Consider the following 25,553-nt stretch of genomic DNA (forward strand, 5'->3'; position numbering starts at 1 on the left):
AAAAAAAAGCTACTGATACCTGCTACGATATAGATAAACTAAAAAACATTATGCTAAGTGGAAAGAGCCAAATACAAAAAACCACAATCTGTATAAATATATATACATGAAATGTCTAGAAATACAACCCAATAGAAACAGTACATTAGTGGTCATCTGGAGCCGGGTGTGGAGTTACTACAAATGGGCACAGTTGATGTTTTGAGGTGATGAAAATGTTCTAAAATTGTATTATGGTGATAGTTGCACAGCTCTGCAAATTTACTAAAATTATTAAATTACAAACTTAAAAGAGGTGAATTTTAGGCTATATAAATTCTACCTGAATAAAACCATTTTAAAAAATACCTTTGAAAAATACTATCCACCACACTGTAATTTCCTGGGAAAGTAGAGCTATACAAATGATCTCAGTGATTTTTGTAGGAAAGGCAAAGCTCTTGCCATGAGGTGTCCATAGTTCCAGCAGGGAGGAGGAAGCAGTGGACTACTTCTCACTTCTGGGGAAGGTGTTTGTAAGCAAATTTACTACACACATAAAATAACAGAGGTAAGGTTGGAACGTTTATAAAGAACAGACTTTAAATTCCTAGTACTCATTTTATATTAAAAAGAGTACTTTAGAAGCACTCATTTCAATATATGGATCTGCTGGTATAAAGTATCCTTATATATCAAAGAAGGTCCTTGGCCATCTTTGCAAAATAATCTCTTAAAAGAATCATTTGAGTTTTTGCATTTAAACATTAACAGTAGTATCGAATTCAGATATCTCATTAAATCAAACATATCTTCCCATTTCCACCTTCATGTGTTTAAATGAGTCATTCATAGCACATTTCTGCTATTAAGTTATTAATCTTAACTATTAATTATTAATCTAATTATATGTGGACCAAGAATGTGTACACACACGTCATGTGAATAAACATTTTAAGAAACGGAGGTTAGAATGATAGCTAAAAATGCACATTTAATTTGGGGTGACCAGGAACACATTTTGTCTCTAACATTGCAAACATGTACCTGGAATGTGACGGGCCTCTTTCTTGGGAAGTTTGGGAGGACAAACTTCCATCAAAGGAGTTTCCTCGGTGGCATCCTGAAATGGTGGCCTTGGGTGAGATGGAATCCGACTGGAATGTTTCACAGACCACCTGGAGTCCCTTTGGAAGGTGGAGACAGCAAGTTAGTAGGTTTTGTCCTTAATGTATACTGTATATCATCTAGAATTAACAACCATATTACATACATGGTCACTTATATGGTTTTTTTTTTTTTTTAGCCCAACTAATTAATATCACAGGAACTCTGGAAACAGACTTGTAGAGAGCACCTGTGTCATTCCAAGCATTAGGCTAAATACTTTCAAATGTTTTATTTCGTTTTGCCTTTGATTCTTTTCTTTTCCACTTGCACATCCAGTGTCTGTAGGAGAGTTGGAAATCGACAGTTCATCATACTGAAGTGAACTAACAGAGGCCTAAGGCTAAAACAAGCACCGGGTTAGTAGGAGCTTATTAAATTGAAGCCAGAACAGGAGAATGGAAGAGCAAGGTTCAGGTTTTCTATCGTTCATCAGGGAAGGGATGCAATACATTTTTCCAGTTGAATAGCATGACCTTTATTCTGATTTATAAGTACACATTTAGCCATCCTCTTACTGAGTAGCTGATTTTAATTACAGTTAGCTGGCCAAATGTAATGCTGGCCAAGTAACATGAGGTATTTTCCCATAGATATAATATTACAGATGAAATCTTTCACTAAAATATAAAGACTCTCAAAAATCTATCACAGTAGTTGAGTACTTACCATTTCTATTTTATACACAAAATAAGGCATTATTCAACCCTGATGGATGGAAGACAAATACCCCTAGAAATTTCATGAAGTACATTCCCTAAACTTGATCAAGAAATCTTCTAGCATGAGTATATGATATGTGCTTCATCTTACATAACTTGGGAGATTTTTAAGAAATTAGATGAATCTCAACCTTAAACTCAACAGCAGACAGGTTAAGTATAGGTTAAAGCACCAGGTCTAACAGAAATAAAATGTAAGCCACAAATAGCCACATATATGATTTTAAATTTGTTAGAGGACACATTAAACATAGTGAAAAGGCATAGGTGAAATTATCTGTCTAACGTATTCTGTCTAACCCCAAATTATCATTTCAACATACAAAATTTAGGCAAAGATTTGCTTTCTCTTCTTGATACTACATTTTTAAAATCCAGTATACACACCTTCAGTTCAGATAGCTCTATTCAAGTGAGAGAGAGTTAGATGGGCCCAGTGGCTTCCATACTGGACAGAGTGAGTTTAGACAAGAGTTCATGGAGAATTAAGATCTTAATTGGTCCTTATAAGGATAAAATTTAGACAAGTGACAAGGAGGAAAGAGGGCATCCCAGATAGAGGAAACGAGTCTGAGCAAATGCTCGGAGGCTAAAATGCATGTGCACTGTACATTGAGGGCTCGGCTTAATTCCCTGAACACACTTAAATTAAGAAGAGAGGAGGTGGAGTGGTGGGCTCTCACCTACCACCAGGCACAATGTAGAGGCATATGGCACCCCCCCCCCCAGGTAGAGGGCTCAACTGCAACTTGGACTCCACCTAACAAAATGCAAACAACGTAACCTAATTATGTGTATCTTTATATTAATCTGAAACTTTAAAAAAGAGATAGAATGTGCTCATGGCTGGGAAGAATCAACATTGTTAAAATGTCCATACTGCCCAAAGCAATTTACATATTTAATGCAATCCCTATTAAAGCACCATTGTCATACTTCAAAGAGCTTGAAAAAATGGTGCTTTGTTTTATACGGAATCAGAAAAAACTTTGAATATCAAATACATTACTCAGAAATAAAAACAAATCAGGAGATACATGTTACCAGACTTCAGGTTATTCCATTATTTGATAGTGATCAAAACAGCATGGTACTGGCACAAAAATAGAGAGGTAGATGTATGGAACAGAATAGAAAGCCAACAGATGAACCCAGCTACTTATCATCATTTGATCTTGATAAGCCAATCAAAAACATTCAGTGGGGGAAATATTCCCTATTTAACAAATGGTGCCAGATGAACTGGCTGGCAACCTGTAGAAGACTGCAACTGGACCCCACCTTTCACCAATTGATTCTCACTGAATAAAAGATTTAAACTTAAGACATGAGACTATAAAAATACTAGAAGAGAGTGCAGGGAAAACACTTGAAGAAATCAGCCAGGGAGAACATTTTATGAGGAGAACCCACCAGGCAATTGAAGCAACACCAAAAATACTTTACTGAGATCTGATCAAACTAAAAAGCTTCTGTACAACCAAGAGCATAGGAAGCAAAACAGACAATCTTCTGAATGGGAGAAGATTTTTGCAGGTTATACTACTGGCAAAGGTCTGATAACTAGAATCCACAGAGAACTCAAATTAATCAATAAGAAAAGGACAAATAATCCCATTTTTATGTGGGCAAGAGACCTGAACAGAAAATTCTCTCAAGAAGACAGGCACATGGCCTACAAACACATGAAAAAATGCTCATCATTTTTAATCATCAGGGAAATGCAAATTAAAACCACTTTGAGATATCACATAACTCCAGTAAGATTAGCCCACATAACAAAATCCCAAAACTACAGATGTTGGCATGGATGCAGAGAGAAGGGAACACTTCCACACTGCTAGTGGGAATACAAACTAATACAATCTTTTTGGAAAGAAGTTTGGAGAACACTCAAGGAACTGAAAGTAGACCTATTGTTCGATCCTGCAATTCCTCTACTAGGTATATACCCAGATGATCAAAAATTATTTTACAATAAAGACATTTGCACCAGAATGTTTATTGCAGCCCAGTTCATAATTACCAAGACATGGAAACAGACCAAGTGCCCATCAACCCATGAATGGATTAACAAATTGTGGTGTATGTACACCATGGAATACTATGCAGCCATGAAAAAGATGGAGGCTTCTCATATTTTATGTTTACCTGGATGGAGCTGGAACATATTCTTCTTAGTAAAATGTCTCAAGAATGGAAGTAGTAGTACCCAGTGTACTCAGTACGACTATGAAATCAGTGTATAATCACCTATACACTCATACAAGTGGCAAAACATAACTACAGTCCAGAAAGTAGGATGGAGGAGGAGAGAGAGGGGAGGCTGGGAGGAGGGAAGATATTTGGGGAGACCTCACCTAATGTGCATAATGCAAGGGTACATTCCAAAACTATTAAGAAAAGAGTATAATTATCTTACCACCACAAATATTTAAGTGAGCTGTAGATGTGCTAATCAGTTCAATGTAAGCATTTCACACTGTATAGCAAATCAGTACACTGAACCCCATAAATGCATCAATGTACACAGTTAGGATTTAATAAAAAAAAAAAGAGAGAGAAAAGAGACAATGAGAGAGAAGGTTGTTTAAGAAGGATGGTGCTAGATAGTGGAAGGCACAGAGAACTAAGGATGGGAGTTTTGTCTGGAGGTGATGGTCAACAAGATGCACCATAGGTTTCTAAGGGGGCCAGGACTTTTGCCTATAACAGCCTGTGTGACATAATAAGTTCATGAGTTAATAAACCCATGATGCACTAGGAAGATTAGTCAGGAATTTTTAAGTGACATTTATGTGAAGGAGGAAAGGGGAGAGGTAGAAAAGCCAATTAGGCATTTGAGGTGCAATCTAGTTTTGAGGTCTAGATGTAGAGGGCAGTAGTGGGCATAAAGAATACAGAGCACAGCTCAGTGAGTAGGGTGCAGGCTCCATATACCAAGGGTGGTGGGTTTGAACCCAGCCCCCCTGCCAAACTGCAACAACAACAACAAAAAGTAAATACATAAAAGTCTTAAAAAAAAATAACTAAGAATACAGATCACATCTGAACAACATAATGGAAAGAACTATGGATTTTAAATCTAGTTTTGAGGTCCTGGACTTAAAGGACAGCAGTGGGCATAAAGAATTCAGAGCACATCTGAACAACATAATGGAAAGAACTAGGTGACACAGCAGGAAATCAAATAGAGAAATTAGGCAGGACATAATATATTTCATTGTACCTAAGATGTCATCACGTATAAGATATACCACTATTTTATGTGCCATTACATGAAAACAGATCCTGTTAACTAACAAACAAAAGGACACCTCATTTCTTATCATTGAGGATTTTTTATCTTACATTTGTTGAAAGAGCAGTTTTAGACTTATCTAGGCACAGCATTGGATTATATATCCATCCTCGATATATGTAAAAGGGAAGTATAAGTGAAGTAAGTTGGCATAGGTTTCCCTAGAACTTCTTCACATTTAGAATTGTCAATTCAAAGCTCTTGATAGTTGAATTTTTCCAAAGAATAACTTCCTCTGTATCAAGTGTTAACCAAAGAGTGCTCCAGCATTTCCTCTGACATGAACTTCTGACCCCAACGCTGCAAATTTAGATGCTGGAAACGGTCAAATCCATGCTTCATGAGAATGACAATCACATTAAGACTGCTACCACTAGGAAGATTATAAAAGGCCAAGGACTGTCAAGCACACTCAATTTCAGAAAGGTTAAGTGTAAAAAATATAATCATCTCACAGCATAAACTTATAAATCACAATATCTGTACTTCGTAATTGCTCAGCAAATGGTGGATATAATAGGACTCCCGCCTTTCCAGCATGGAGGGCACAAAGACTGCTGATATTCCTGGCAGTTATGTGTTGTTGGACAGAGGATCCAGTGTGGACGGAAGGCAGCAAGTTTCACTTTGCACATGTTGAACTGAAAGTGAAGGCTGGTCATCTGATGGCATGATAAGTTAATGGCAGTGTACATCTCTGTGTAGCTTTCAACTATTCGGGTTTCATTCTTTTCTGAATCAAATGTGACACATCTGCATTGAATTATATATGTTTTATTTTGCACCTTCTATTTTATGTGGGTTCATCTTGACTTCTCATTAAACTTTAGATTCCTTGAAGTTACATACCATTGGGGGAGGGATAGAGACACGTGAAAACAAATAGTCCCTGAACCTCTGACCCCCACCACTGGAAGGTGCCTTAAGCGGTGGGACTGTATCTTGGGTCTCCTTTCTACTCTCCCTGGCCCTATCCTACCTATGCTGAAATTATCTAACAAACATTAGGGGATTCAATAACTGAGAACAAAGAGTTACTTTGTTTAATAGAGGAAGAATAATGATGACTAACATTTATTGAGTATTACATGCTAACCATTGAGATAAAGCACTACTTATTATACACTAACCACTGAGATAAGACGCTAGTTGTTGAATTGTCTTGTTTCAGCATCTCTACACTTTGGGGAGATAATATAAAATTAATTTTCATACTTCACTGATAAAAACACCTGAGGTTGTTAAACGTTGCACATTGAGGGAGAAAAACGGCTTTGAGCCTGGTAATACGATCCTAGGATTTATGTCTTTCCCTTCACATTAGATTATGTTCACTATATTATGGCTCTTTCTTCTCACGATTATAGTAAACTAACCTCTAGGTGTCCCGAGTCTTGATTTGGTGAGTCGCAGATCCGACTTTGACTGTTGATGGGAGAACTTCTCTTGGCTGCAATGTGGAAGAAATCCCATCATGAATTTTATAAGATCATAAATTCTTTCATTTTTCAGATAAAAAACCCATTTTCATAGATCCCATATTATTATTATAAAAGAAGACACATTTAATGTGTTGTAAGAGATATTAAATAAACAATTAAAAAGTCTTAGTCTTTCTAGGTTATTGTTGTAGCTACTCATCTCTTCCGTCTGACTCAGTATGTTAAGGTGCTAAAAAGTTGGCAATTCTAAAAATAACGAAAATAGTTAACATCTACTCAGCACCAACTACGTGTTAAGCCCTGTTCTAAGCATTTTACATATGCACTCAGGTGTCACTTGGGAATGAGGGTATGTTCTGAGAAAGGCATCATTAGGCAATTTCTTGTGTGAACGTCATATAGTGTAGTTACATAAACCTGATTGGACAGCCTACTCCACACCTGGGCTATAAGGCTTAGCCTATGGCTTCTAGGCTGTAAACCCGAATAGCATGTTATTGTAGAATCCTGTAGGCAATGGCAAGTATCAAAACATAAAAAATATATGTATAGTGAAAATACAGTATAAAAGATAAAAAATGATGTACCAGTATAGGGCACTTACCAGAAACGGAGCTCACATCTGCTTGTTTACACCAGTGTCACAACAAACACATCAATGTGTATTGAGCTATGATGTTACGGACAGGAACAATGACACTGGTGAAAGGAAGGTTTCTGCTCCATTATAATATTAAAGGATCACGTTGTACATGCAGTGGGCACTGATGGAAACACTATTATACAGCACGTGACGCACTTCACCCTCACAAAACTCTACATACTGGTGTATTATTATAATACTCATTTTACAGATGAAGAAACTAAGGCACAGGGACTTTCACGTGCCCAAGGCCACTTGACCCTTACATGAAGGGTTCTGCTCAGACTGACTCCACAGTGTGTGTTTTAACCACCATGTTAAACTGCCCCTGAGGTAAGATTCAAATCGGTCGCATCTTTACCTGAGGGTCAGGAACAGTGGGAAACTGAGACGGTAGTGTCTCATTTAAACTGTGAGTAAAGGGAAGCTGAGGTAACGGTGATTTACCAACTTCACCACGTGCCATTCTTTTTCTTCTGGCCATCTCGCCTACGCTGAGTCTAATTTCCCCCAAATGTGGGCACCACTTCCAGTCCACAGGCATTAGGCAGAGGGAAAGGAAACTCACTGTCAAGATCACCCAAAAGCAAAAGCAGGGTGAGCCCGAGACCTGCCCAGGGAGGACACTGTTTCTTAGTAGCAGTTACCTATGTGTCATGAAAGGATAGTTCGTGTATTAACCAGAAAGAAAACCAGGAGAGGGAGGGCTCTAAATTTGAAATGATTTTCCCATTCACGTGAAAAAATAATGGACTTTAAAACATCAAAAAATTAAATTTCTTTAATCAAGACATTATAAGGTGATGGCTTTTTCACTAGTAATTTTCTGATACTTAGGCCTATTTTCTTCTCTTATTTCTGTTGTTTTCAGTATTTTAAAAAACTGCTTCTGCCTGTCCTGTCTTCACTCTCAGACTGTTTTACTCCAAAGCAGTTAACCTCATTCCATACGTGAAATGAGGCTACGACATGTTGATATTTCAACTTATGATAGGCTATTATTCTTCAATTTATTTACTTCATTTTGTTGTTTTTATCTTTTTCCCTTATTAACATGATTTCAGATTAATAAGGGGGTATATAGTCTGCTTTTGTTGAAGTCCAGGCTGGACACCTTCACTCCGGAGGGTGCAGAACACCCATGCCATGCACCTGTTGGGGCGGATTTACCCAACCTCCTCTTCTCATGCTACTTGAATTTGATTTTTTCTTTCTACTCTTTATAATATATTTCAAGAGTTAACGTTTGGTATACATGGACGTGTAGGATGAATCCACTTTTATTATATAAACAAATTTCATCCTTCCTTTGAATGACTATTTGTCACCATAAGCATCTTAGCACATATATGAGAAATCCAGCACTCCTTGGTTACCCAATTCCTGAACATACCATGTTCTTCGCAAAGTTGTGTTAAGTTATACGGGGAAAAATTATATAAGGACAAGCTTACAACTTCCCTTCCCTTTATAAAGCCTTTTTACGTGCATAGCCTTTACTATCTGAAACCTGATGAAGTGAGCAAACTACATACATATATGTGTGTTGAAGACACATACATCTGTATATATGCTTCTGCAGATTTTCCACATAATTTATCTCTTTTAAAACTTTATCACTGATGATAAAAACAGAGTTGGGAATAGAAGGATAAAATTTATCAAGACTTACTATAAAATGGGCACTTTATGCTCTCGTTTATTACTGACTAAAATGCCTTCCAAGGTGGCATTGTCACCTGGTTTCACATAAATGGAAATGCTCAGGGGAGTGAAGTTACACACAGAGTAAGACCGAGATTTGGAGGGAAGTGCGAGGCTGCAGGCACTTCCCCATCTGTCAGATTGTGCTCTTTAAACAAGTGACAAGTCCTGAAGCGACATGCTTTGATAGCAGTAGAAGGCTGAGATGATTTTGTTCAAAAGTCTCTACTCCCTCTACCATGATGATAGCCATAACAACAACAATAGTTTACTCACTATGTGCCAGATATTCTTCTAAGCAGTTTTATATACATTAATTCATTTATCTGTCATGAAAATCCCATAAATATTATGAAGATGATATTTTAAGTCCCATTTTACAGATGAAAAACCTGAGGACAGGAAGTTTAAATGGCTTAACACAAGGCAACATAACAGAAGGGCACTGCCTCTGGCTAGAATGTCACCTCATGTGAAGAAGCCCTGGACTGAGACTCTGTAAAGGGGTTTACTTCCTTTTGGCTTTTTAAGGCAAATTATCTCATCAACCTAATTTCCATGTATGAGGGAATCTTCTAATATTGTCCCACTGGATGCCTCAGTCACGAACCTGTAATGATGTTCCTGATGGGCTTCACCAGTGCTGTGAAGCCAGAGACTTCCGGCTGTCTGTGCTCCCACATGGGCTGCCATATGACAAGGCCACTGGCCAGGCGGAAGGTGAGGTCGGATTCCTGGAAGAAGAAAAGACCCATGTCCAAGAACTGGCATGTCAACACTGGTTAAAGGGGTCAGTCCATGCAGGGATTAGCATCATTCGCAAGGTTATTTTTAAGAGCGTGTGGCTCTGCCAAACTTCTTGCTTAGATGAGTATTTCTAGAACCAACCAATGACCCTAAGTTATCACTGCAATTATAAAAACCACAATTGTCTGCTGTGTGCAAAGTTCATCACTTATCAAAACTTAATTCTGGGCAAAGCATGGAACACACGAATCATTGTTTGGGGGATGCCGTGATGGAGACCTGTTTGTTTCAAGAGTCCTGTCAGATCGCGTCACTATGGTTATTATTATCGTTCCTGTTATTTATCTAATTGTCTTTATCTATCCCTCACAAGGAAATATCTTCAGAGGCTGGCTATTTTGACTTTCTATTCTCCAGCCCATTTATTTTCTTCTTCTTCTTCTTCTTTTTTTTACATTTAATGGCCTCTGGTACACATATTTTGACACTCCACTCCATAGTGTATAATTTTGTAATGCTGTTTTCTCAATCATCTTCAGTTCCTTGAAGGCAGGGATAAACCAATAATCGTCCTTTCCCCTCAATCTCCTGCTTCATCACAGTCTCTAATATAGTAGTAGGAACTAGGTACATAATAGATACTCAATAAATACTTTTTGAATTGGGCTGACTGTGCTCACTCAGCTTAACTATAACTGAAGTCTTCCTCTTTTAGGAGCATATTTGCAGCTTCATATCACTTCATTTTGAGAGACTGAAAGTACTAAAATATTTAAAATGTAACCTCATAATGTATAAGTACAAATGTGTGGCATTCTGGGATTATATCATAAACACCTCTGCTTCCAAAATAATGTAAAGATGGAAGCAGAGAATGTGGTCACAGCGGTGAGTTGAAACTGGCTTATATATTATAATCTCTTAGCAAGCTTTTAAAACTAGGAGGTCCAGGTCTCACTTACCTCCTCTATCTAGACCCATTGAATTTTGATAGAATCACTGAAGTTTCCTAAATCCCTCCCCAACTGATTCTCAGGCACAGCCAAAGCTGGAAATCAGTGAACTAGAAAGATAAGAACTAGGAGGAAATTTAAAACATGGTAAAATATGCCCTCCCATTATTTAATGCTGCCCTACTCATAATATCTAAGATGTAAAATTATACATCAACAGATAAATGGATAAAGAAATTTTAGTACATACACACAATGGGATATTACATAGCCATAAAAAGAAGGAAGTAGAGGGGAGAGTTTAAAGTACGGAGAGTTAATGAGTGCAAAAATACAGTTATCCAGAATGAACAACATTTGATAGCACAATAAAGTGACTATAATCTATAATTATTTAGGGTATCCTTTAAAATAGCCAAAAGAGTAGAACTGGAATATTCCTAACACAAAGCAATGTTAAATGCCTGAGGTGATGGATACACTAATTACCCTGATTTGATTAATTCACATTGTATGTCTGTATCAAAACATCACGTGTACCCTATAAAAGTACATGCACAACTATTAAACATTCATAATAATGAAAAGTAAAAAAATTAGAAAAATGAAAAATAAGGGATTCTGTATGTGGTGTGTCAATGTAGCTGAATGTCAGGGAATCTTCACTGGAAAAAGCTGATTTGATCCCAGAATAAATTCACTCCTTGGTACAGAGAGAGCTCTTCTATAAACCTAAACACTCAGCTGGGATCCTGGCACCATTAGCAGCAAAGCCACAGCAGTACCCACAATGGAAAAGCCTCTAGGATTCGCTGTGGAAGTATTAGGAAAGTACATAAAACATTCGGTCAAGGTCATTCAACATGTTTCTGTATTTATACAGCACCTACAACATACCTGGGACTATTCTAAGTTCTTGAAACAATGAACAAAGTGTGCAAAAATCCCAGCATAGTGCAAAGGAGAAGGAAAGCAAGTGAGGAGACGTATCAGGCAGGGGGTTGGCATTTTAGACCAGAAGGCCAGGGGAAGGCCTTATGGAGAGGCAACTTTTGAATCAAGATCTAAATGAAATGAGGCAGCTTCCATGAAGATACTGCCAGAAAAAGTATTCCGTGAAGAAGGATCAGCACATGCAAAGGCCCCAAGAAGGCCTACTGTGTCAAGAAACAACTAAGAGACTGATGCTTGAGAGAAGTCAAGTCAGTCAGGAAAAACAGAAAAAAGGAATATCGGAGAAGTAATTGAGTGCTGGGGAATAAATTACATCATAGGTCATGATAAATCTTCAGCAATAACTGAGTAAGATGGGCAGCCCCTGGAGGGTTTTGAGCAATAAAGTGACACGCCTGGATGTACATTTTAATAGATTCATTCAGATCACTGAGACCAGTTCGAGAAAGGGAAAGTGTGGAAGAAGAGACTATTTAGAGATGGAGCTGGAGAATGTTCTTCTGAGCAAAGTATCACAAGAATGGAGGAAAAAGTATCCAATGTACACACCCCTATTATGAAACTATACCTTTTATATGAAAGCTATAACCAAATAGCCTGAGAATGTGGGGAAGGGGGAGGAGAGGGGAGGGAAGAATGGGCAGAGGGAGGAGGATTGGAGGGATCACTTCTGAGGTTTATCTTACAGGGGCATAAGTGAATCTTTCTAAGAGTAGAATGTGAACGTTTTAAAACAATAACTGAGAAAATGACATGAAGGCTGTGTTGACCAATTTGATGGAAGTATTTTGGATTATGTGTGAAAACCCCACACTGTACCCCAGAAGTGCATTAATGTACATAGTTACCATTCAATTAAAAATAAATAAATAAATAAATAAAAAAGAAAGCTACTGTTTTCATGCAGGTGAGAGAAGACTAGATGAGGGTACGAGTAGAGGCAAAATGAAAGTGGTAGATTCTGAATACATTTTGAAGATACAGCTTAACGAATGGGCCAAGTGACTGGAAGTACAGTGTTAGAGAAAATGGTGTTCATGATTTTTGTCTTTCCCATTAATAAAGACAATAAAGTGAAGAAGGAACAGGTGTGGGATTTCAGAAGCCTAGTTTTAGACATGTTAAGTGTGAGATACCTGTTAGACATTTAACCAGAGACATGGAGTGAGCAGTTAGACAGACTGGCCTGAGGTTGAGGGAAGAGTAACCCAATTCCCTTGAAACAGACCTACAGAAGTCTACGTGGTATTGTATGTGGTGTTGGAACCAGCAAGTAGGGAATTAGCTTTAAGTAAAGCTTATCAGATTTGTATCCAGAAGTGCAGGAAGCTAAACCTCAGTCGAACCGGTTACAAAGATTTCTTAGTTTCAGAGCTCAGTACTTTTCCATATTTCTCACAAGTAATCTTGACACACTTAAAAAACTCCAATGAAAACAGCAGCAGGAAGTAAACTCTCTCATCCTGGAATCCTGGCCTTGAACATCTGATCTATCAATGCGACACTCAGTGCTCACTGACTGTTACTGTCTTCATTCTGTTTTATTTGACACATGCCCAACTGGAGTATACATTTCTTAGTACAAGTTGAGATCTCTCCATACATTGCTCTTCGATTATCAATACATATTTTTTGATTAATTGAACAGATTTTACTTTCTTCAAGTAACAGCAACTAAATTCAATTACTCTTCAGACCTGAAAGCCTGCAGCATCTGTAGCCTTTTCTCATGTTGGTACATTTCTTTGTAAGACTTCTTAGGTTGGTTGAATGCATAAACTCTGGGGCTGTAATTCTTCTTCTAGAGTCACCTTTCCTCAGACTCTATGCATGGGGTACCCAATGCTATGTATGCAGGGACACCCAATGCTATGTGTGCAGGGACACCCAATACTGTGTACGCATGGAACACCCAATGCTATGTACAGAGGGACACCAAATGCTACATATGCATGGGGCACCCAATGCTGTGTACCCATGGAACACCCAATGCTACGTACACAGGGACACCCAATGCTATGTATGCAGGGGCACCCAATGCTGTGTACGCATGGAACACCCAATGCTATGTACACAGGGACACCCAATGCTATGTATGCAGGGACACCCAATACTGTGTACGCATGAAACACCCAATGCTATGTACAGAGGGACACCCAATGCTATATATGCATGGGGCACCCAATGCTATGTACAGAGGGACACCCAATGCTATATATGCATGGGGCACCCAATGCTGTGTACGCATGGAACACCCAATGCTACGTACACAGGGACACCCAATGCTATGTATGGAGGGGCACCCAATGCTGTGTACGCATGGAACACCCAATGCTATGTACACAGGGACACCCAATGCTATGTATGCATAGAGCACCCAATGCTATGTATGCAGGGATACCCAATGCTATGTATACAGGGACACCCAATACTGTGTACGCATGGAACACCCAATGCTATGTACAGAGGGACACCCAATGCTATGTATGCATGGGGCACCCAATGCTGTGTACGCATGGAACACCCAATGCTATGTGTGCAGGGACACCCAATGCTATGTATGCATGGAGCACTCAATGCTATGTGTGCAGGGACACCCAATGCTATATAGGCATACAGAAGACGAAACTGGATGGAGTGGGAAGATGCTTTTTATTATTCTACCAGGTATGGAGCAGGTGGTATAGAAAGGTCCTGAGAGAAACCGGAAGGTATAAGCACTAGTAGAATCAAGATTCCTACACTTAACAATGATTTTCTTTTTGCTTTCACAGAGAGTCTGTTTCCATGACGTCATGAAGTAGTTCTACATGTATTTACCAGTTAGAAAGATTTAATTTAAAAACCATTATCTTAAGTCCATTTTAAAGTCGTGTACGTCACACATGCAGATTTTGTTAAAATACCATTGAGGACTTGCCTTCTGTTTGGTTTCCTGCTGTTTCTGCAGTGCTTTGAATGGTATCTAGTATATAGAAGGCACCCAACAACATTTTTTGTTGTTGAAGAAATAAGTGAATATGACAAAATCATGACAGAATTGACACCACATTTAGAGAAGATCCATTAGTTTAACAAATACTTGTCATTTTTACTGATAAAATTAAATTTGATCTAAAACTAACAATATTAATTTATAGAATCAGCATGAGAAAAGGCCTGAAAAAAATCATGTTGTGTTTTTGGGGAGATTCTAAATATCTGCAGCTCATGGACAGAAGTGGACAGATGGGTCACAGAGCCCAGCATACCAGAATGAGGAGCCGGACTGTACCCTGTGTGTGATGAGAAATCAACAAATCATTTTAAATATGCTGGTGACAGGGTCACACCTGCATTTTAGATAGACCACTTTGGTGTTGATGTTGTATTTATGAGATAAGATAGTAGAGTGAAAATCCAGTTAGAAAGTGGCCCTACAAGAGGTCCAAGTAAGAGATGATAAAGGCTTTGGTTAAGGTAACAAATAAAGATGAAGATGTAATAAATCTGAGAAATATTTAGGAGACAAAATGGATAGGACTCTATGATTATTGGAATATGCACGTAAAGATGAGGCAGTTAATCAAAGACAGCTTGAACGTGTGTGATGAATCCATTACTTGGAATGCAGGATCTAGAGACAAGAGCTTGCTCCAGGTAAAGTTCGAAATGTCCATGGATTATCTATCTGGAGAAGTCATTTGACAATTGGGTCTGCAGGCCAAGAGAGGAGTCTGGTTTGGAGAGGTAGAATTAGGTAGCCTCAGACTGTCCAATACAAATGGCAAATGAAGCAGGGAGGAAGGGTCCTCATGAGCAGAGAGAGAAGAGCAAAGTGTCCAGAATGCATCTCAAAGGAACAGGGGCAGGCACAGAAGATGAGCTCTCCACAGAGAGCAGAAACAGTCACGGACACAAGCAGAACCAGCAGAGGGTGTTGTCATCAAGAGAACAGACAGTTTCCAGAAGAAGACATGGTGGTAGTTTCATACGCACCTGAGGACTGGAGGTAGAAACTAGGTTCAGCAACTCAGTGGTTATTCACGACCTTAATGAAAAAAACCCAAGCCTAGAAACCTGAGAAAAAATGTAGATTTGTGGAAAGTCAGAAGGACTTGGGTTTGAGTCCCACCTTGGTTACTTATTATCTTGTCCATCATCTCTTAGGCTCTCAGGTTCCTCTTTGGTAAAATGAAGAAAAAGATGCCCACATTCCTGTGGGTAGCTGTAAAAATTAGGAATGATGTGTGGAAACTGTCACATAATAGAGGCAAGTGGAAGCCAGTGTAAGAGGCTGAGGAGTGAACTGGAGGTGAGGATGTGGAGGCGGGACTCATGCCTTGGCTGCAGTTTGGCTCCCCACGACTCCTCCAGCACCAAGTCTTGCACGAGCCTCTCCCTGCAGCCCTGTCGGCGTAAGGGCCTACTGGGCACAGAGGGCAGCAACGGCAAGGAAAGGACCGGCACATGAGGCAGCACAGTGGGTGGGGAGACCACCACTCTGCAGAAGCACCAGTCTGGATGGTGCGTGCTCTCCCCTTTAGCATGCAGATGTGTGGGGCAGGGACGGAAAAGGTGCATTTGGGTATTTATCTAGGGCTGGAGTTTATGAGGTCAAATGCAAAGGAAGCATAGGGAGAAAAAGACGTTAATAGTGCTGAAGAGGAACAGTTGGCATGGACAGAGCATAGATGGGAAAGAAGACAGGTCCCAACAGAGCCCGATAACCAGCACGCGAATGAAAGATCTAGGGCAGTAGTTCTCAGTCGGGACTGATTCCCTTCCACTCATCCACCTGGGGACATCTGGCAACACTGAGAGTCATCTGTGGTTGTCACAGCTCCAGGGAGAGGAGGTGTTATTGGCATCTAGTGGACAGAGGCCAGAGATTCTACTAAATATCCTCCAAAGCACCGTCATATAATAATTATGCGGCTTAAAATGCCACCAGTGCTGAGGCCAAAACCCCTTATCTGGAGATTGTACTTTCCCCAACAACATGGGAAAAAGCAAACACTTCTTTCAAATGAAAAAGGCCTTGTGGGGAAAATTGTTAACTCAATACTTTTTATTCTCTATAGCATCTAGAATAATACTTCCCTCATAGCAAAAATGATGAAATAATAATGATGCTAGTGATGACAGCATGACGATTTGCTATGTATCAATCATTGTGAGGTATTTTTTATCAATTGTCCTACCTCGATAAACGCTCCATTTCTAAGCCAGAGGTAAAACTGATGGGTCTTAAGTCAGTTCTCCCAACTATCTGTGTCGTCTTTCCTGAAAACGAATCTTCCTTTCTTTTTACTAATAGCACATGATACCCAGAGCACTAAAACGCCAGCAGGAAAAACAAGTACCATTTATTAATGCCTTTCGTTATGTCAAATTAAGTACTACCACTTGTTTAATTCTCATCCCATAAATTTATTATTTGGTCCAGTTTACTCTTGAGAAAACTGAGGCTTGACGAAATTAATTGCTCAATGTCATTTAGTAGAAACATCAGATGCTGAATTTAAATGTAGGCTTATCTGTCTCCAAATTCGGACTCTCAGCCATGTCTTCCAAATAAAATTATAGCCACTCCAGACATTCCCATGTTGTCACATTTTTTCCTGGGATGATATTTGTCAACATATAAATATCTTAGTGGGCTATTTTTAAAAGGAGACTTCTTTTGCGTTCACTCCATTTTAAAGACCATATACTTTTTTTTTTTTTTTTTTGAGATAAGAGTCTCACTTTGTTGCCCTCAGTGGAGTGCCATCGCATCCAGCTCACAGGAACCTCAAATTCCTGGACTTAAGCAATTCTCTTGCCTCAGCCTCCCAAGTAGCTGGGACTACAGGCACTGCCACAACGCCTGGCTATTTTTTAGAGATGAGGTCTTGCTCTGGCTCAGGCTGGTCTCGAACTCATGAGCTCAGGCAATCCACCACCTAGACCTCCCAGAGTGCTAGCATATACTTTCATTTAATTGCTGATTTTAGCACTTGGATTAGCTTCTGATAATGATGTACTACTTAGAGAGTCAGTCATTAAACATTATTGAGAGCCCTACATGTGCCAAACACTATTCTAGACACAGGAAATACTGTTACAACTTGCACAGGCAGCATCTTTTCACTCAAGGACTTCTGTTCTAGTGGGAATGATGGTAATAAAAAACACAGACAGACACATAAAATAATTCCAGGCACGAATAAGTGCTAAGGAGGAAATAAAAAGTAAGATATATGCTAGGGGCACTAAAGTATTCAGGGAAGAACTTTCTGATGTGTTGGCATTTAAGTCATGAGTAAATTGATGTGAAAATCTGAGGGTAGAGGGTCAAGGGTGAAGGCAGATGTTTTCAGTAGAAGAAAAAACCAGTGCAAAGACCTGAAAACAAGAATGCACTTATCCAGTTTGAGGTGAGCCCCCAGCAAGCCTGAAGGCAGTTGATGAATGAGAGAGAAGACAGTGAGGTGGAGAGAGACAAGCTCCCTGAGGTCAGTGGGGACAGGGCCCACAGGGCCCACAGGCCGGCTAGACAGTCTCAGTTAAAGTACTGCTTTCCATTTAGCTTAACCTTTATAAAAGACTTTCTAAAAAGGAAATCTAAAGCAATTTAATTTGATTTAACAACATTTAAAAATTCTAGTATGATTGATGGATAATGTGGCAGCGTGTGTTGCACTGGGGGATTTATAGGCAGCTTCAAATTTATTCCTACTCACAATGGATGGAGTCAGTAGAAAGTGAAGGTTTTAGAAAACCCACCTGGGTGAAAATGCTCACTAGACTGACTCCCTCGGGGGACTGACAATGGTCACAACACTGTCACATATACATCACAACGTGAATATCCATTAAGGTCATAATGAATATTAAGGTCATAATGCTTTATTGAAGAACAGCTGAACGTCCTAATTCCATCTTATCTTTTATCTCAGCATTTAGGTGGACTATAGGCATCCATTCACCCACAGAAATAACAAACAGTTCTTGATTTCTCTTTATGTGTTCCAACTGGGTTATATGTCTTCACATCCATCTGCCCTTGTTAGAAATATCCACAATTTTATGTGACTGAGGATCTGAGATGCTAAGTGGTATCACCAGGATTATACGCCTAAAAGGTAGTGGCACAGTGACTTCAAATCATGTTGTCCCCAGGTCCAAGAGATAGGCAGGTATAATTACACTTAAGACATTTTATTTCCATGTAATGCCATGTTTTACATTTTATGCACTTAAAGCATTTTAGAAAAAATAGAGGAAAATAAAAGAAAATAAATTTTATAAAGCAATTTTTAGGCTATACCTAACTGTTAAAAAGTCCATTGCACACACAGAGTTGAAACTTCTGCTCTAGACCCTGCATTATAATAGAGGTAGTTATAAAATGCTATAGAAATTTAGGAGAGATGGTGACTAAGTCCAGAGGAAGGTTTGAAGAAAACCATGTTAACGATGACGTTAATGATAGACAAAGAGGAACGGAGGAAGGAAAGGAGGGCAGCACAAACAAGGGCATATACAGGGAATAGCTCCTTTGCCTCTCAAGGTTGGGTCCTGTGGTGGCCAGTACGGATGGGCAATTTACAAGTTAGGACAGCAATTTAAACAAAACATCATGCTTGAATGTTTGTATTTCACATTTAATGTGTTGGGTATCAGGCAGTGCCTATAGCTTAGTGGGTAGGGTGCTGGCCACATACACCCTGGCTGGTGGGTTCGAACCCAGCCCAGGTCAGCTAAAACAACAATGACAACTGCAACAGCAACAACAACTAGCCAGGCATTGTAGTGGGCACCTGTGGTCCCAGTTAATTGGGAGGCTGAGGCAAGAGACTCACTTAAGCCCAAGAGTTTGAGGTCGTTGTGATGCCATGCCACTCTATCCAGGGCAACAGCTTGAGACTCTTTCTCAAAAAAAAAAAAAAAAAAAAAAAATGTAAAGTAGTATCTTGAAAAAGCTGGAGAACCTTTGAAAATTTTTAAGTAGATAAACGATTAGTGGAGATCTGTGCTTTTGAAATAATGTTCAGTAGTTTAATCTAGAAATAAAGGTCTCCATGTCTTGACTAGTTTATGAGATAAGACAAAGACATGGTCAACTAAACATGGAAATATTATTTGAAGTCCATCTGTGCCTCAGGCCTGCCCCACCCCATCCCTGACACTAGCGGTCCACTTACCTTGATCCTGTGCACCAGAGGAGCGAACAGGAACACGAAGAGCTCCACGGTAGCCATGGAGTTCTGGAAGATCTTCCTTCGGTTACTCTCTTCTTCGTCATTGGAGCTGCTCTGGCAAGGCTGCCCTGGAGAACCCTGGTTTTCAATCTGGTGGATGAAAGCGCTGCTGCTGCCACCCCAGCTGGAGCCTCGGTCTGTGCCCCCAAATCGCTCGCTGTTACAGTCCTGGGGGGCCTCCAGGAGCATCCAGTGCAGAGTGTGAAGGAGCTTTGTCTCAGCAACACCCAGTTTATCCTGGTGGCCTGAATCAGATAACCACATAGCCAGGTTAAGGCCAACTTTGTGACCAGAGAAATGGACGTCAACTGCATGTCTGGGAAGAACATCCCCGCTTTACTCTCTGGCTTTACCTCCCCGGAGACACTAGCACTTACCTATACTCTTTACAGCTACTGCTAGCAGGGCTCATTCTTTGGTTTTTAGGCCTCCCTGCTACCTGCAATCTCTGCAGAATGATATTTATCATAGGGGCAGATACCACATGAGTCCTATCTTTTCGGTTAGATACTCAAGTATGAGGAGGGAAACAGGATGAGGAGGGTATGTACACTAGCATGGCGTAAATGGCTAGGAAATATTGCCAGTGGAGAAAAGCAATCTGCAAAGTAACCTACAAAAAAAACTTTATGCACACGTACGTCCTCACACACAGTACTACAGAGTCGGGAAAAGGTCTGGCGGAAATATGCCAAATTCATGAAAGGGATTGCTTCAAGCATCGAGAGGACGATTGGCCCCATCATGGGTGAGGGAGAGTCTTTAGCTTACTTATGAGATCTTAATATTTAAGAGGAGACTATATTCACATATTGTTTGCAAAATTAAAAAATTAAAAACCAGACAGTCAGTTCTCTTATTGGTAAAATGGAAATAATGGTGACATGAATGTATCAGGGATTTTGTGAGAATTAAATGATATGACGTAGACACAGCACCTGGGTAACAGTAGCCACTCTATGTAAGTTGTTATTATGAGTGCTGAACACAAGGGACAATGGGATAAAATAAAAAGAATAAGGCAGGCAAACCAACCTAGTTTGTTTCTGTTGGAAAGCAGGGTGGCAGTACAGTGAAGGACGTGAGGCAAAGCAGCTTGCACCAGCTCCCATCTGGAAATGCTCTGGATGGCTTCAGAGAGGGCCGGAGAGAGGCCGTGCAGCTTGTTTTCCACCAACACTCGCTCAAAAGACTATAGATACAAAACAAAACCCCAAATCATGTAAAATGAAGAACTGAAGATTACGGCTGGTGAAAAAAAACAGGTATCAAGGTACGGTATACCTTAAAAGATACAAATTACTGGACGAAATCCCTTAGGGCGTGCCCACATGGTACTTCACTGTATATGTTGATATGCAATGAACGGTACAGTGATAATTTCATATTATCTACCCGTTTGTAGGCTTTTGGTCCAAAGTAAATATCTTGAACTATTTAAGATTTTTATTTCTGTCAAAATAAACTTCCTCTAATAAAGAGTATAAGAACACATTGAACTTCTTGAGATTTCTGAATGTAATATTTTATAAAATGTTTCTGAGTCATCTAAAGAGGCTGTCACAACTGCAGACCAAAATGAGATGTCTTTTGCAAAAGCATCTTGAGAGACAAAATTATGCCATTTTGTTCAACAGGTGTCCACTAAGATAGAATTATTTCAAGAGATATGATTTTGGGGTACCTGATCTATTTCATGTCCCTAGTAATGACCTGGCTGAGAACTCATCTTCCCTAATGCCTGGAGCCTGAAAAGATACTTAATAAATCTGTTGAATAAAGAGAGAAATGGAGGGAGGGGCAGAGAAGGGAGGGGGAAGGAAATAAACCATCTTTGCTTTGCTATCCTTGCCAGGGATACATTCAGAGAGAGAAGCACTCCAGAACAAATAACAAACTTGACCTACTCTGCTAAAAGCAGACAGGCTGATAACTCTGCGGGATGCCTCACCTCAATCCAGGGCAAAGCATGGAGACGGGCCATCCCTAGGGGCTCCTTATCAAGACCACTGAAGATAAAAGGAGCACAGTAGTGCTCAGACAGGGCAAAGTCACCAAGACCATCCCTGCGCAGAGAATCAGCAGGCAGACAGAGCTGAGCCTTTTGAACTCTTGATGGGCAGTTAGACGAGGGAAGCTGGTTTGCCTGTGCTGCGAGATGAAACTTATTTCCCCCTCCCTTTCTAAAGGATTTTATTTTAGTTAATACTATTTGTTTGAGACTGAGTCTAACTTTATCACCCTAGGTAGAGTGCCATGGTGTCAAAGCTCAGAGCAACCTCAAACTCTTGGGCTCAAGTGATCCTTTTGCCTCAGCCTCCCAAGTAGCTGGGACTACAGGTGCCGCCACAATACCTGGCTATTTTTAGAAATGGGGTCTGACTCTTGCTCAGGCTGGTCTCCAACTCCTTAGCTCAGGCAATCCACCCACCTGGGCCTCCCAGAGTCCTAGGATTACAGGCATAAGCCACCTCATCTGAGCCTGGACTTCCCTCCCCTTTCTCAATGCCTTATCAGCCCTGTTGACAACTTCCTACCCCGTGTTCCCAATTACCCAGCCATTTCCTTTTTACCCAATTATCCTTGGGGACTTGAGATTCTTTTAATCCTATTTGGAAACCTTTCATTTTGCACGCCTGGTTTGTCTTAGAGATCAATAAAAGATTTCTGAGGAGTCAGAGCTGCATTGCCTGTCTTCCCCTTGACATGTGAGTCAATGTATGCCTCTCCAGGCTGCTCAGACTTTTACATAAAGTTGGTGTGAATTCTTGTTATTTCCCCAGCGTTGTCTCCCCTGTCTGTCTGTTGGTCCTCTCCACCAACACAGGTCGGGGGCCTTGGGCAACCCCGACACTACTCAATTCTTCTCACTTTGAAGGGGAGGAGAATATTATCATAAGGTGTTGAGGAAAGTATATCGACCAAACACAAGAGTAAACTTTATAAACATTTGGCTGTAAGAACGTGATTGGTACTTGATGCCCCAAATGGTCAAGACATTGTATAAAAGTTATAGAGAATGATCATAATACCAGTCCAAAGTGCTCAAATAGTATTATTGGAATGATTAGAATAGCTGTGAAAAAAGAAATGTCTTAATTTGGAGATTCTCCAAAGAAATGTTTTTACTTTCTGATGATAAAAAAAAAAAAAAAAAAAGGAAAACAAGAAATTCGCCTTTGTAATAAAAGGTACCTTGAGGTATCAGTAAAGAGCACAGTCAGAGATAGAATCTTTGGTTTTCTTCTAAGAAACTAAATACAGGCCTTTACATATGCTTGTGATACAGAAACCGATATTTCAAAGTTTAACAGTCCTGAGGTACCTAAGCGGTCATTAAGTAAAAGATGAGCTTATCAGACACTAAAAGATTATAAAGAATTTATGTGGTCTAATAAATACATTGTAGAGGATGAATTATGTATTTCATAATCACAGGGAGTTTGGGGTAAGTAATATCATTTTGTTCTTCAATATCCTAACATAACTTTTTATGATTTCTTAAACTTTGGAAATTGTTTTTTTATATTGAGATGTATAAATTTCTATACCTATTTATGTATTTAAGAATGTAACTTAGCTATTTGATATTGCATGACTGCATTAAAAATGTCAGACATATTTTGGACAAGAATAGAGAAAGATCAGGATTAGTTTAAGCTAGTATAATTACCTGTTTTAAGGAAGGTACAGAGATTTAAAGTATCACATTACTCTAACGAGCTAAGTTCAACAACAAATTCCATTAAAAGGTCCTCATAAGAAAGCTATATTTTGAAAAACATCTTTGTGACAACACTGATGAGCAGAAGATGCAGTGAAATTATTTGAGTGGAGCTGTGTGGGTTTGACTTTCCAGTTGGCCTTCATTGTGGTTTCTGGCCCTAAATCTGTGAAGCTATTTGTCAATACGCATGGCAATATCCAAATAGATCCCCACTTTTAGGTTATAATATAAGCGACATAAAAACCTTTAGGTGAGCTCCAAATACTAATGAAGGCTGGAAAAAGTCCATTTTGATTTAGCCACATGATTTCATGTTTTATTTTCTCAATTTATAAAATGGGAATTTGTAGTGACATGAGATCCCCTTAGAATCTAAGGACAAATGCAGTTTGTTTCACATAAATATTGGCAGTGTTATTTCTGTATTTGTTTTATAGTGTTCATTTTGAGAACCGCAGAACATTTGTAAGACATCAAAGTACAAATTCCATATTATTTTATTTAAATAGTTCATAGACACGCAGCATGTGAACTATATGACCGTCTCAGTTTTGTTAGTTAAGGATTTGACTTTTTACACTTGCTCCTCTAGGCCCTCACCAGCAGGTTCCCTGTGACCTCTCTGTCCCCTCTTCTGTACTCAATCCTTCCCCATTCTTTCATTTGCTCTCTGGTAGGTGCCAAGGTTCTTTAATTTCCTGTTTCCCTCTTCTTCTCTGAGCTATCCTTCCTTCTCTTCCTTCATGTCCTTGTCCAAGGGCCACATTAGTAAACAAACCTTATCCACTGGCAGCTTATGAAATGAAACCCCCACCCCAGTGCTTCCTAATCTCCCTTCTTCCTTAATTTTTCTACACAGCGCTTATCACCATCTGGCTTACTATACATTTACTCATTTGTTTGTCCCCTTCCCTCTAGAATGGAAATGCTATATTTATTTTTATCATTGCTCTACCCCAGCAAAGGGAATTGGGCCTGGCACACAGGAGGTGCTTGATAATTACCTGCCAAATGAATTAATATATATAGTCAGTATGATAAGTTTTTCTTGGCTCAAATTACCACACAGAATATAGAAATAATTATTAAATAGTGAAAATCACATACCACACAAGAGGCTTCATATTGTTTCCCCAGTTTGGGCCTCAAAAATGCACTGAAAAATTAACAGAGATGTTTGTTAATGCACGTAAGGAAAATTATTATTGAAACATTCTCATGACCATTTTTCAGGGAATAAAAATGGCGCTATGAAAGTCCAATTTCCTCCTTATAGCTTGTTAATGAGCAGGTGTGGAACAGCTGATGACATTTGCTTTTGCACGTGTAATTATATATATGAGAGAGATGTGGATCTTTGCTGTTTGGGGTATCTACTCTTATTCTGGAGACTCTTCCTTGATCAGATTTTAAACCTCCCGTGGTCAGAAGTGAGGCATTACCCACGCGTACCGTCATAATAAACACTGACAAACGAACACCGCTGTGGCTTATGATTTCCACAATCGAATTTCTTATCGGACAAATCTCTAAAATAAAAATAAAGAAGAAAACCTTTCCTGTATATTGGAAGGTTTCGGGTCTTTCCAGAGGGGGGAAAAATCCCTTATCAAAAATCGGTCTCTTCAGAGGCGTTAAGCAGGAAGATTAATCTGAGTAAAATGGTTAACAAGTGGGCATAGCAGATATTCGCCAAACAGGAGCTGGAAAAACAACAGGTCACCGGGCTGGCCTGACGGCAGGAGACCGAGGGGGAGTCGGACGCAGTAGCACACAGGTCATCCTCCTCTTCCCGAGCTCCCCGCCCCCCCAAGCGCTCTGCCCTCCCGCCCCCTAAATAATGTATACATTTATTCGACAACTGTCAATCCGCTCGTCGTCAAACTTCGCGCAAATACTGTTTGGAACGGCGCGTTCCGCCGCGGTGCAGGGGGCTGGCTTCCAGGCCCGGAGACGGAGCTGCAGGCTGCGGCGCGGCCTCGGCAG

The 25,553-nt window shown here is 39.7% G+C and overlaps 1 protein-coding gene across 1 annotated transcript in view; it reads right to left on the reverse strand.

Annotated features, from left to right (window-relative positions):
• UNC80 (unc-80 homolog, NALCN channel complex subunit) overlaps positions 1-24,749 on the reverse strand; it is a gene marked incomplete at its 3' end in the record, with an annotated part of 190,042 nt that extends 165,293 nt beyond the window's left edge. Inside the window, exons 1-6 of the mRNA XM_023510374.1 lie at positions 24,675-24,749; positions 20,876-21,032; positions 19,784-20,085; positions 9,569-9,692; positions 6,546-6,619; positions 1,027-1,166 (exon numbers count right to left, since the gene is read on the reverse strand). Of these exons, the coding sequence (XP_023366142.1) occupies positions 1,027-1,166; positions 6,546-6,619; positions 9,569-9,692; positions 19,784-20,029 (584 nt within the window). The remainder of the gene's footprint in view (positions 1-1,026; positions 1,167-6,545; positions 6,620-9,568; positions 9,693-19,783; positions 20,086-20,875; positions 21,033-24,674) is intronic.
• Positions 24,750-25,553: the final 804 nt, after the last annotated feature.

This window comes from Otolemur garnettii, unplaced genomic scaffold, assembly GCF_000181295.1.
Source record: "Otolemur garnettii isolate 467f Iridium unplaced genomic scaffold, OtoGar3 scaffold00013, whole genome shotgun sequence".
Taxonomy (NCBI): domain Eukaryota; kingdom Metazoa; phylum Chordata; class Mammalia; order Primates; family Galagidae; genus Otolemur; species Otolemur garnettii.